The sequence below is a fragment of the Arachis stenosperma genome, chromosome 10 (genome assembly GCF_014773155.1).
Source record: "Arachis stenosperma cultivar V10309 chromosome 10, arast.V10309.gnm1.PFL2, whole genome shotgun sequence".
In the NCBI taxonomy this organism is placed as follows: domain Eukaryota; kingdom Viridiplantae; phylum Streptophyta; class Magnoliopsida; order Fabales; family Fabaceae; genus Arachis; species Arachis stenosperma.
Window position 1 is genome coordinate 70710297 of NC_080386.1, and position 12742 is coordinate 70723038.

The window sequence follows — 12742 nt, forward strand, 5'->3', positions numbered from 1 at the left end:
ACTCTATCCACCTTCTCTGGCGCATATTTAGCTCTTTCTGATCAAAGATGTACTTGAGACTCTCATGATCAGAAAAGATGCTAAACCTTACTCCGTACAAGTGGTGTCTCCAAATCTTCAATGCAAACACAATCGCCGCTAATTCCAAGTCGTGAGTTGGCTAATTTACCTCATGCGGTATCAGCTGACGCGATGCGTAAGCCACCTCATTCCAGTGTTGCATCAACATGCAACCCAAACCCTTCAAATAAGCATCACAATACACCTCAAATGGTTCATGCGGTTCCGGTAAAATTAGAATAGGTGCTGAAGTTAATCTCTGCTTTAAAGTCTGAAAACTCTCTTCGCACTCTAACGTCCACATGAACGGCACTTCTTTCCTTGTCAATGTTGTCATCAGTAATGCAATCCGAGAAAATCCTTTAATAAATCTCTGGTAATATCTGGCTAAACCCAAAAAGCTCTTGACTTCCGTCACAGTCGTCGGTCTTTCCCATTCCATCACCGCTTCTACCTTGGAGGGATCTACTACTATTCCTCCTTTACTCACCACGTGGCCTAAGAACTTTACTTCCTCCTTCCAGAACTCGCACTTTGACAACTTAGCGTACAACTTCTGCTCTTTCAATATTTGCAACACAATCCTCAAGTGTTCCTCATGCTCTCTTGCCATCTTAGAGTAAACTAAGATGTCATCTATGAAAACCACCATGAATTTGTCCAAAAAGGGACGAAACACTCTGTTCATGTAATCCATGAAAATAGCAAGGGCATTCGTTAACCCAAAGGACATTACCGCAAACTCGTAGTGTCCATAGCGTGTTCTAAACGCAATCTTAGGGATATCATCTTCCTTCCCTCTTATCTGGTGGTAACTAGATCTCAAATCAATCTTGGAAAACACTCCTGCTCCTTGCAATTGATCCATCAAGTCATCTATCTTTGGTAGCGGGTACTTGTTCTTCACTGTCACTTTATTTAACTGTCGGTAATCCACACACAAACGTATTTCTCCATCTTTCTTCTTCACCAATAAAACTGGCGCTCCCCACGGTGATACACTCGGCCAAATGAATCTCTTATTCAGAAGTTCTTCCAACTGAGTCTTTAGCTCTGCCAGCTCTATCGGAGCCATTATCTACAGCGCAATCGATACTGGTCCGGCTCCCGGAACCAATTCAATTGCAAACTCAATTTCCCTTTGAGGTGAGAACTCAGGGATATCTTTTGGGAACACTTCTGGAAAATCTCTAACCACCGGAATCTGATCTAAGTTCTGGCCATCACCCAATGTATTAGCAGCCAACAGAATATAACCCTGACACTCCTCTTCACTACAGTGCACTATTACAGAGTTTAGGTAGTACCCCGTAGCTACCACTGCCCCATTCTCTCCTTCCGGCATAAACCAAATAGTCCGTTCAAAGCAATCCAACAAAACCCGATTCTTCGACAACCAATCAAATCCCAAAATCATCTCCAATCCCACCATTGGTAAACATTTCAAATCGTGTACAAAGTCTCTACACTCAAGCTTGAAACCTACTTGTCTACAACCTGACCTAGTCATAACTATTTGATGCGGAGTATGCACATGAAGATCAAAAGGTAACTCTGACACTTTCAAGCCTAATTCCTCAACTTTAGCAAATGAAATAAACGAATGCGAAGCTCCAGTATTATATAATGCATCTAAGAACTTATCACCAATTAGACATATACCTCTCATCAACGGATTCGCCTTGGAAGTATCCTTGGCATTCACAGCAAAGACTCGACCTTGATGCTGACTCTGGCCCGCATTCTGGTTCCTCTCACGAGTGCAATCCCTTGCAATGTGCCCAGGCAACCCACAACGGAAGCAACCACTCTGATTCCCTCTTCCTTTAGCATACTTATTTTTATTCTAATTGTTCTTTCTGAAGCCCCCTTGGCCTTGAGGTGCATATCCTCCTCTTTTGAAGGGTTGTCCTCTTGGATGAAAATACTTGCCACGCCTATGACTAGAGCTCCCTCTATGAGTGTCCTTGGATGCTGCCATGGTCTTGGCATACTCCTCCACTACCATTGCTTTGTTCACCAAGTCGAAGAAGACACGGATCTCCATAGGAGCCACAGTAGTCATAATGCTATCCTTCAAACTCCTCGCGTACTTAATACACCTCCATCTCTCGAAGGTCTCCGGGTCACCCTGACACACCTGAGAAAACCTACAAGGGTCTTCGAACTTGTTGGTGTATTCTGCCATAGACATGGAACCTTGCTTCAGCTGCATTAGCTCCATCTCCTTTGCTTCCCTTGCAGACTCAGGGAAGTATTTCTTATAGAAAGCCATTTGGAATACCTCCCATTGAATGTCAACACTCTAAAGTTGTAGCAAATGACACTTAACTTGCCACCAGGGCTGGGCCTCTCCCACTAGTTGATAAGCGGCAAATTCCACATATTAATTGAGAGGAACATGCTGTGCCTGTAAAGCACGCTCCATAGCCTGGAACCATTGGTCTGCTTCAATAGGATTTGTGGATCCTCGAAAAATTGGCGGATGAACATTGAAGAACGTTGCCAAGGTCATCAGAACTCCTTCTGTGTTATCGCCATTACCCTCAGCACTATCATCGGCATTCCCTTCGCCATTCCCATTGCCATTGCCATTCCCAGTCGGTTGGCCCAATCTCTGCACAGCTTGCAGAGTCGCAGTAGCATTAGCTTCCATGGTATTAGCGAGATTCGCCATTGCTGCCATGAATTCGGCATGATTGCTAGTTGGTTGCTCATTCCTACTTTCTCGCGTATGTGTTCGACCTCGCTTGCGAGTAGCCATGTAGGGTTCCTGTCTACACCAAACAATCGATATCAAGGTGATCAATCTCAATATCAAAAGTTTAGTGCTCCAATCATCCCAAATAGGCACTCACAAATAAGCATGCTATGCATATATCAAGTAGATAACCCTAATAGCATCAAATAAAAGACACACAGAGTATGCAATGAAGCACAATCGGTCCATCCTTCAGGCTCACAAGGACGAACCGCTCTGATACCACTAAATGTAACACCCTAATTATCCTAAGCCTTACTTCACATCGTAAAGCAAAGGTTAATCAAGGGTTACGACAGTTCTAAGCTTTTACATATATTATATAGAATGAAATGATAATATCTAGGAGCTCGATGAAGAATATAGCTCAAAAATAGGATTTCCATAGTGCAAAGTGTACTAACGAAGTTACTGATATAAAGCATAAGAAACAGGTATAGAATAACAAAGCTTCACAGTATAATAGTATAACATCATAAGAAGCTAGTCACGACTCGCAGAGTTTAAGCCTGCTAGACATATACAGACCATACAGATACTAGACAGTAAAACAGCTTATACAAGTTTTGTTCTCTCAAATACATGCCTCTAGGCAAAACAAAATACAAAAGAAGAGATGCATAAACAAAATAAACCAAAAACTCCAAAAGAATCCAAGATTCTCCACTGTTGTCACCATCGAAAGCAACTCGCCGAGGTGGGTTGCGACTTGCATCTGAAAAACACAACAAGGATATGGTATGAGAACCGGAGGTTCTTAGTATGGTAACAGTTCCCAGTGAAGTGGGATATAAGACCCCGGGACGCCAAAGGCAATCCTAAGCTCCATATCCATCACCAGATTCAAGCTTAAAGCATTCTAAAATAGATAAGTATAATATACCAACATTAACTTAAATAAACCAGGTTATCTATCTTAGGTGATTTCTATTCTACTCAAACACCATTGTCCCACAGCCTTCACCAACCGATCCTTGATGACTTACATCATCTACCCTTTTTCTTGCATAAAAAGGACTATAAAAGAGGCATAATCTCATTTGATCATTGCAATTCATGCCTTAATTGATGAATATCATAGTACATTGCTTTGAAATGAGTTTGTGTAAATTTCAGGTGAAAAAGACATAAAAAATGGAAAGAAAACAACAAAACAAGTGGGGCGTGTGAAGCAGGCGTGCCACTTGGAACAAACGCCAAAAAAATGTATTGGCGTGGAACGCTGGTACAACATTCCATAGAGCAACAATGAAGTCCATCAAAGGGGCATGGTATGCTAGAAGCTGGGCGTGGCACACCAACTCATTGCCTAGAAGAGTCATCACTAGGGCGTGCCACTTTGTATTGAAGGCATGGCACGCCAGTTCCAGAATTTACTTGGGCGTGCCACTTGAGGATCAAGGTGTGGCATGCCAAGCCTAAGAGACCCACAATTGAATGGGTGTGCCACTTGAGCAACATGGCGTGGCACGGTGGTACAAGAATCCAGAGAAGGGGTTGAAGGCTAACGAGATATGGGCGTGCCACTTGAACAACCAAGCGTGGCACGCCAATGAACAACAAGGAAAAGCAAAAGCTGGGCGTGCCACTTGGTGTCAAAGGCGTGGGACGCCAGCTCAAGAGTCCCACTAAGGTATGCCACTTGAATGTCCAGGCGTGGCATACCAATACACAAAGAATACCTAAACCAAAGCTGGGTGTGCCACTTGGTGTCGAAGGCGTGGCACGCCAGCTCACATATCTCACTTGGGCGCGCCACTTGGATAATCAGGCGTGGCACGTCAGCACTTGAGGAGGCCAAACAAAGCTAGGCGTGCCACTTGGGTATCGAAGGCATGGCACGCCAGCTCAATTTTCCCACTTTGGTGTGCCACTTGAACATTCAGGCGTGGCATGCCAACTCTTGAAACCAAAGCAAGTGAAGGGGTATGGCACGCCAATCCCATGGCGTGGCATGCTGGTAGTGTTTTCCAGAGAAGGAGATAAAGGGCCAAATGAACTAGGCATGCAACTTGGATGATGAGTCGTGGCACGCCAGCAAGAAGATAAAGCATTTAGAGGGGCGTGGCACACCAGATCCTGGGCATGCCACGCTGGTACAAGTTTCCAGAATCATGAAGATGCGGGAAAAGGCCTGGGCGTGCCACTTTGGCTTGAAGGTGTGGCACGCCAAGCTACTTGAGGAATTTAAAGAGGCCTGGGCATGCCACTTGGTATCGAAGGCGTGGCACGCCAGGGATGTGATGGAGGAAAGCGTGCCACTTGAATGGTGAGGCGTGGCACGCCAAGATTGAAACAAAGGGAGCGTGACACGCCATAGGAGCGCCAGTCACACGCTAGCTGGAAGATCAGGTTTGTTGAGTTTTTTTTCCCTCCAACTTGTAATTTTCCTTTTCACTTTTGTATTTTTCTTTATTTCTAGAACTAGGAGTAGTATATATACCCCTGGAAGTAGTAGAAAAAGGGGAGTTAGTCATCACTATCTCAGTAGGGGATTGTGGAGTTCTAGTTTTTCACTTTTTATACTTCATCTCTTCCATCTATTGTACTTTCTTTCTAAGCTATGAGTAGCTAAATTTCCTTTCATTGAGAGAGGGAGCTCTATTGTACTTGATGGATTAATGACAGTGAATTTCTTCTTTTCATCTTCTCTTTGATTTGCTAGAAGGAATTTTGTTCTTCATGCTTAGTGTTCAATCATCTTGGAAAAGAGGTTGAATGCAAAATGGGTTTCATGGGAACCTTGGAAAAGGAAACATGAAACCATGCTGGAAATCCCTTCTCACACTTGAGTAGGATCTGGGTTTTGGTGTTTGGATATGGTGACATATAATCCTCCCTATCCCTAGACCTACAAGGATGTGTGGTATAATCAGAGACCAAGCATATCTCTCTTCATGAGCAATTAGACCAAAGAATTGGCTATTTATCAAGATCTGAGAGATTGAGTCACCAAGGGATTGGGGCTCAATCAATCATGATTGCCAAGAGATCAATGAGTTGCATGATTGAAGAGGATATAAGCTGGATTTAATCCAAAGAGACAATATCTCCTAATCTCAATGAATTTCCCCATTCTTATCTCTCCCATTCTTTTATAGCTTTCACTTACATTCTACAAATTCCCACTCCCTTTTATATTCTTGCCATTTCTATTTCTGCACCTTATTGCTTTCCTTTGTTCTTTCGCCATTTATGTTTCTGCCATTTATAATTCCGTACTCACAACTTATTCTATTTAAGCTTGACTAATTCACCAATTAATTAAAATTGTTCAAATCTACCAATCTCTGTGGATACGATCCTATTCCACTGTGGGTTATTACTTGATGATAATTTTGGTGCGCTTGCCAAGGAGCAGATTCATCAATTTTATTGGGAGGAGAGTGAATCCAGACTCATCAATCCTCCATGCGATCCCATCGCTACCGCCTCCCGAACCTCCTCAATCCCAGTAGAAAGCACAAGTAATATACAATGCAAGTAAATCACAAGTCGAAGCATATAAGGCAAATCATTCAAATACCAAGTAAGCATGTTATTCAATTAGGCAAGCCATTTCAAGTAAAGAAAGCTTACAATCAGATAGAAAATGTATATTATGTATGCCTGCCCTACTGGCTGTGATATCACATTGTCGGTTCAACTGCCAACCCGACATATCTCCATAGAGACGTCACCCTTCGGATTTCTCACATGGGAACCCCAAGATATAGTGCTCGGATCATTGTCCAGGTACCAGTGCCTGCACGCCCTATAGATCCGAAGGGATGCAAACGGGATCTATTGCCACTAACCTCACATCTCAATGCAAGCGGGACGAACCACCGCCCTTACGCCGCCGCCGCTACCTCGAACAAGCGGGATCCAACCTCAGCTCCTGCCCGGGCGCATAGCGCCTCATGATCTCAGAAAATTATTATTTCGGTGGTTTTCAAAAAGTATTTTTCAGTATACAGAAACCCATCTCCTCAATCCAAGTCCCCGACTCGTCTCAACCACTATCCATTCATAACTCAGTTTCTAATTATCAAAAGTTCATCATTCCTCATCTCAAATACCATTCATAATTCACCTAACGTCAAACCCTTCTCAGCACACTAGAAACCTAGGCCTCCATTTTCTAATCCATCATAAAATCATGTACTAGAACCCTTAAGTTATATCCCATATTCTAATACTCAAACTAGGCCCAAAAGTCTTAAAATGGTGTTAAAGAAGCTTACAAACAAGTTGGGTAAGTAGAATAGTAGAAGACAATTAAAATTTTGAGAAACAAGACGTGTGCAGCCGCACAAGGGTCTGTGCGTGCGCACACTCCATAGAGTTTTAAAATGCGTACGTACGCACAGGAGTAAATTTTTTACAAGAATCTGGTCACTCGCACAACCTGTGCCAACGCCCCCAACAGACAAGCCTTCCCAACGTGTGTGTCCGCACAGGTTAAAGTTTTTCCTTAGATACACACATGCACAATCTGTGCTAGCACTGCAAACAGAACGCACTTCCCTGTCTGTGCGTGCGCATAGGTCTGTGCATCCGCACATAATAAAATTTCCACAGGGTTTGCGCTCGCACAAGGGTGTGCGTCCGCACATATCAGAAATCGTGAAATTCTGCAACTTTGCATAATTTCAGATTTTTAACACCAACTTTGAATGACCATAACTTCCTCTTCAAAATTCCAATTTTCACAAACTTTATATTGATAAAAAGGGTTTTCAAATATCTTTAATTCTAGAGAAGTTTCATCAATTTTTGAAAATCGAGGCAAAAGTTATGATCGGACAAAATTCACCAAAAACTCAATTTTTACCAAACTTCACAATTTCCTCATTGGCTTACCGTTCACCTTTCAAAACCATATCTAACCATTCAAAACTTCACTTTTCATCAAAATTAACCTGTTATATTATAATACCTTAACCGTACCATATTTTCCTTCTCATTTCATTACTCTTAATTTCAACATCAACTATATAACACTTATGATCAAAATCACCATCAAATCCACCATTTCATAAACATAACGCCGCAATTATCATAAGAACCAACTCCAAATCCATACAATAATTCAATATCTTCATATTATTATAACCCATCACAATCAACTCAATATTCATCAATTCATTAACATTTAACACTCCTACCATAATTTTAGTTCAACCTATCCTATTGGTCACTAGCCTATGTGTTCATGAATATTATATACTACATAAAGGAAACCAAAACCATACCTTGGCCGATTCCCTTTATGCACCCAAATTCCAACTTAGCACAACCAAGCTTCCAACCACAAACCAAGCTTTCAATTCCACTTCAATAAGCACAAACAAGTTCCAAGAGCTCCCAAAGCCACAATAATCAAACTATATACATATAAATCACCCCAAATCAACCTAGGATTCCAAATAAACATAAATTCACAAGGGTTTAGTGCCTCTTACCTTCTCCCACAGATTTGGATGTCAAAACCCAAAGCTAATCTAGCTTAAACCAAACCTAAACATCCAAAATCACAAAAACTCATTTAACCAAAAACCCTATATACCCGAAATTTTGAGGACAGAAACTGAGAAGGATTCGAGCTTTCCTTACCAGTTTCTTATATGGGTTCGCGGTTTTTCACGGTTTTTCGCAAAAAGCACATTTTCTGACTTAGAAAGACCCACTGAGTCCAAAAATCACCATTAAATCCTTAAATTCTCTCTCTAACTTTTCGAAATCTGATTTGGGCAATTAATCACTCAATTAACCGATTGATTGGTTACGGTTCTTACAAACTCTATCTCACAAGTGCTAGTCACTTCATGGGAAAAGACTAAAGTTGGTGAAAATAGAGTTAGCCAGCAATTCCCAATTACAGATTAATACTTGAGTATCACAATTCAAGGGTTTTCAATTACTCAACCACCAACCAAGTTAGGAGCTTTACTCCATTAACATGAATGCCATTTTCATAAACACATAATAGAAGTAAATAAAAGACATGATAATTATGAAAAAATAGTTAAATCAAAATTGGCACGAACAATAATTAACAAGGATCAAACAAGCAATAAAATAAATATAAAAATACTTCAATGCATTAATAAGATTCAAAAGTAACAAGATCCAAACATGAATTCAATAATTAAATGGAAAAGAGTAAATAAGGAAATTTAAGAAGAAAGTAAGGACAAAATGATGAGGAATGAAGGTAGTAGCAGCTCTCTCAAGATCCAATCTGAAGATAAAACTAAGAATGCCAAAACCCTAGAGAGAAGTAGGAGTTTCTCTCACTAGAATTCAAAACAATCAAAAACTAAAAGTGAAAAATGAAGTGTGTTCAGCATCAGCTCCATCCCTGCCTCTAGTATGCATTTTCGGGCATGAAACTGGGTCTAAATCAGTCCAAAAATTGCCTCCAGCGAGTTCTGTTAAGTGCAGCACGTGACGCTCTATCACGCATACGCGTTAGCCATGCGTATGTGTTGCTGAACTTCCACGCTGGTCACGTGTACGCGTCGGCCACGCGTATACGTCATTGAAAGACGCTACAAGTCACGCGCACGCGTTAGCCATGCGTGCACATCGCTCCTCGCTTCTCAACTCTTTGATTTCTTGTGTTCCTTCAACTTTAACATGCTTCATCTTCATCCTTTAAGCCATTCATGCCTTGTAAACCTGAAAACACTTAACAAATACATCACGGCATCAAATGGGAATAAAGGAGAATTAAAAATTAACAATTTTAAGGCCTAGGAAGCATCTTTTCAATCTTAGCACAAAATTAGGGAGGAAACTTAAAAATATGCAATTTACATAAGTAAGTGGAAGAATAGTTGACAAAAACCCACTCAATTCAGTCCACAATATACCATAAAATAGTGGTGTATCAAACGACTCGGGATTAATACTCTCAGTTATTTTGATTTGCATTGTGACAAACCTTCTAAACTTTGATTGAGGATAGATTGTTTGTTTAGACTATGCTCGCAATGAAATTTTTTTGGTGAAATTCTAAACCGACATTTATCCTTTACCAAGTTTTTGGCACCGTTGCCGGGGAGTTGCAATGTGTGCTTCTTATTGGTTATTTTATATATGTTGATATTGTGAATAGCTTGATTTTTGGATTGCTTATTAGTTTTTTCTAGTTTAGGACTTTGTTTGCTTATTTCTCATTAGTGTTTGTTTTTATTTTTCTATTTCTACTATGAATTCTCATCACTTTAGCTATGAGTGTGGTAACAACTTTGTTGTAGGAAATAGGAATTACAATGATAACATGCATCAAGGATGGAACAATTAAAGGTGGGAGGAGCCATATGTTTCATGGCAACTACCTCCTCTAATGTATTATGAGCAAGATCAATTCCATGTTGCATACCAATCCAATGGTTATGGTGGACCTCCTTGTGATTATCAACAACCACCACCATATGCCTATGAACCCCTTCCTCAATATAGCCCTCAACCACCATACTCACAAGCCCCATACCACCAAACCCCTCCATATGACTCTAATCCATATTCACCATACCAACAACCTTATGAGCCATGCAAACCATACATGGAACCACCCCAATTCCAACATCAATACCCCCAAGAACCACCACCTCCATACTATTACCAAGATAAACCACCTCCCATCTATGAGAGCTTTCAATCACAAGATGAATGCTTCCCTCCACCACAACCCTCCATGGAAGAATGTCCATACCCGTTGATCCAAGAGGAATGTGATCCCAATTATGTTAGCCAAGTGGAACAAGAGCCAAGGGATCGTCTCAAGGAAGCAATAGACGAAGAGGAAGAGGAAGCCCAAAGGATGTGTGAAGCTATCATGGCCAATATTGCCAAAATTCAAGCCATCTTGGACTCATGGGATTCATGCCACAAGCAAATCATTTCCATGAATGAATGTGGAGAATCAGCCGAAGAGCGAAGCATGAAAGTAATCTTAGAATCTCAACTTGAGAACAAGAAAATGGAGTGTTTTGTGCAACAAGTGGAAGGGATGGAGATTGTTGAAGAAAAAGTGGTTGAAGATCTAGCCGAAGTTGAACAAGGGGTGGAGTTCAACCTTGAGAACACTTCCAGACCAAGTAATGTTGTTGATAATTTTGTGGAAATTGTTGAATATTCTTCCATTGAGCTTGAAATTGATGCTGAGTAGGATAATTTGCAACCTCCTAGGCATATTGTAGATGAGGAAAGATTGGAAGAAGTTAAGCCAGTGAAAAGTCTTACTATTGAAGATGATTCCACACCAATCAATATGCTAATTGAGATAGTTGAACCCTCCTTATTGTGTTGTAAAATTGATGTTGAAGGGCTAGAGCACAACCTCCACTACATGACTTGAGCATTGAGGAATGTGTAGAAGAAGTTGGTGAACAATGAATTGAAATTGAAGACACTTGCCAAGAGGTGGAGGTAGTCCAAGAAGAGCATAAGGGAGTGGAATGATGCACGAAAACTTGTCTCTCAACAAATTTTCACAGGCAAGTTCATGGGATTATCGTCAAGTAAAAACTCACAATAGAGAGAGGTCAAATCCCACAGGGATTGATTGTTTGATCAACTTTAATTGGAGGGATGTTCTAGTTGAACTAAGCAGAATTGAATTTCGAAGTGCAGAAAAATAAATGGCGGGAAAGTAAATTGCATGGAATGTAAATGACTGAAAGTAAATAACAGGAAATTAAAGTGCAAAAGCTTAAGGTGCAGGAAAGTAAATGGGAATGGGGTGATTAAGCATGAAAGTAAACAACAGAAAATAAAGAAAATAGGTAGATCAGAGATGGGGAGTTCATTGGGCTTAGGAGATGTTGCATTCTCCGGATCAAGTTCATTCTCATCTCTTCCTCAATCAATGCATTCATTAATCTCCTTGGCAATCTTAGTCAATTGAATCCCAATTCCTTGGCAATTCAATCTCTCTAAGCTTGAACAATTACTCAATTCTTTGATTTTGTTGCTCATGGGAAGAGATGAAGTATGGTTACTGATTATACCACATGTATTTCCAAATCAAAGTGTTGGTAGGATTATATGTCACTATATCCATCCAAACCCCAATCCGGTCCAGCATGAGAAAGAATTTGTAGCATGATCTCCTTATTCCTCTTCCAAGGTTCAAAGGAGATCCAATTATGAATAGCTTCTTTTCCAAGACAACTACCCAATTAAATGAAGATCGAAAGCTTTCTAGTGAAATCAAGAGAAAAGAAAGAAGAAGAAGAATGAAAATTATTATTGATCCATTGAATTACAACAGAGCTCCCTAACCCAATGAAAGGGGTTTAGTTGTTCATAACTCTGGGAATGGAAAGTGAAATTGAAAAGTACATTGCAATAAAACTGAAATTGAAGAGGAAGTAAATTGGGCAGAGTTACAATACTCAATGTGTAAGCCCCCCACCTTTCTCACTTATACTCTAATCTATTTATACACTTTCTCCATTCAATCTTCAAGTACTTGGACTGGGTCCTTTTAGCGTTGGTTGAAGATTGTTGGAAGTGGCCTTTAGTGGCTTTGATGGAGACGTTTTTGGAGATAATGTTCATACTCTGCATGGGTGCCTTTTGTATTGAAGTTGGATTGGTGTTGAAGTCCACGTTGGATTTCAACGTTTGAGCTCAAACGTTGGGTCAAACTTTGCCCAACAGGGCTGGGACGTTGGCCCTAAAGTTTAACCCAGCGTTGGACTCACCGTTTGACCCAACATTTAAGCACAAACGTCAGCCTGCCCATGCGTGCGCGTCTTCCACGCGTACGCGCCATATGGCTCGATGCGCGATTTTCCAATCCCAAAACTTCAAATCCATCGCGTACGTTGGAGGTAATGTTGGACCCCCAACATTCGCTGCAACGTTGGCACCTTTCCTAACTCAACATTGGGCCCATAGTTGGAGTCCAACTTTGGCTCCAAC

At 41.0% G+C, this 12742-nt stretch overlaps 1 protein-coding gene across 1 annotated transcript; it reads right to left on the reverse strand.

The window, feature by feature from the left end:
- Nucleotides 1-1138: 1138 nt before the first annotated feature.
- LOC130957208 (uncharacterized) lies at nt 1139-2335 on the reverse strand. The gene is made up of 2 exons (XM_057884082.1): nt 1989-2335; nt 1139-1829 (listed from the first exon to the last, which is right to left on the reverse strand). Exons 1-2 carry the CDS (start codon nt 2333-2335, stop codon nt 1139-1141), a joined length of 1038 nt encoding a protein of 345 aa, XP_057740065.1.
- Between the last annotated feature and the right edge of the window lie 10407 nt (nt 2336-12742).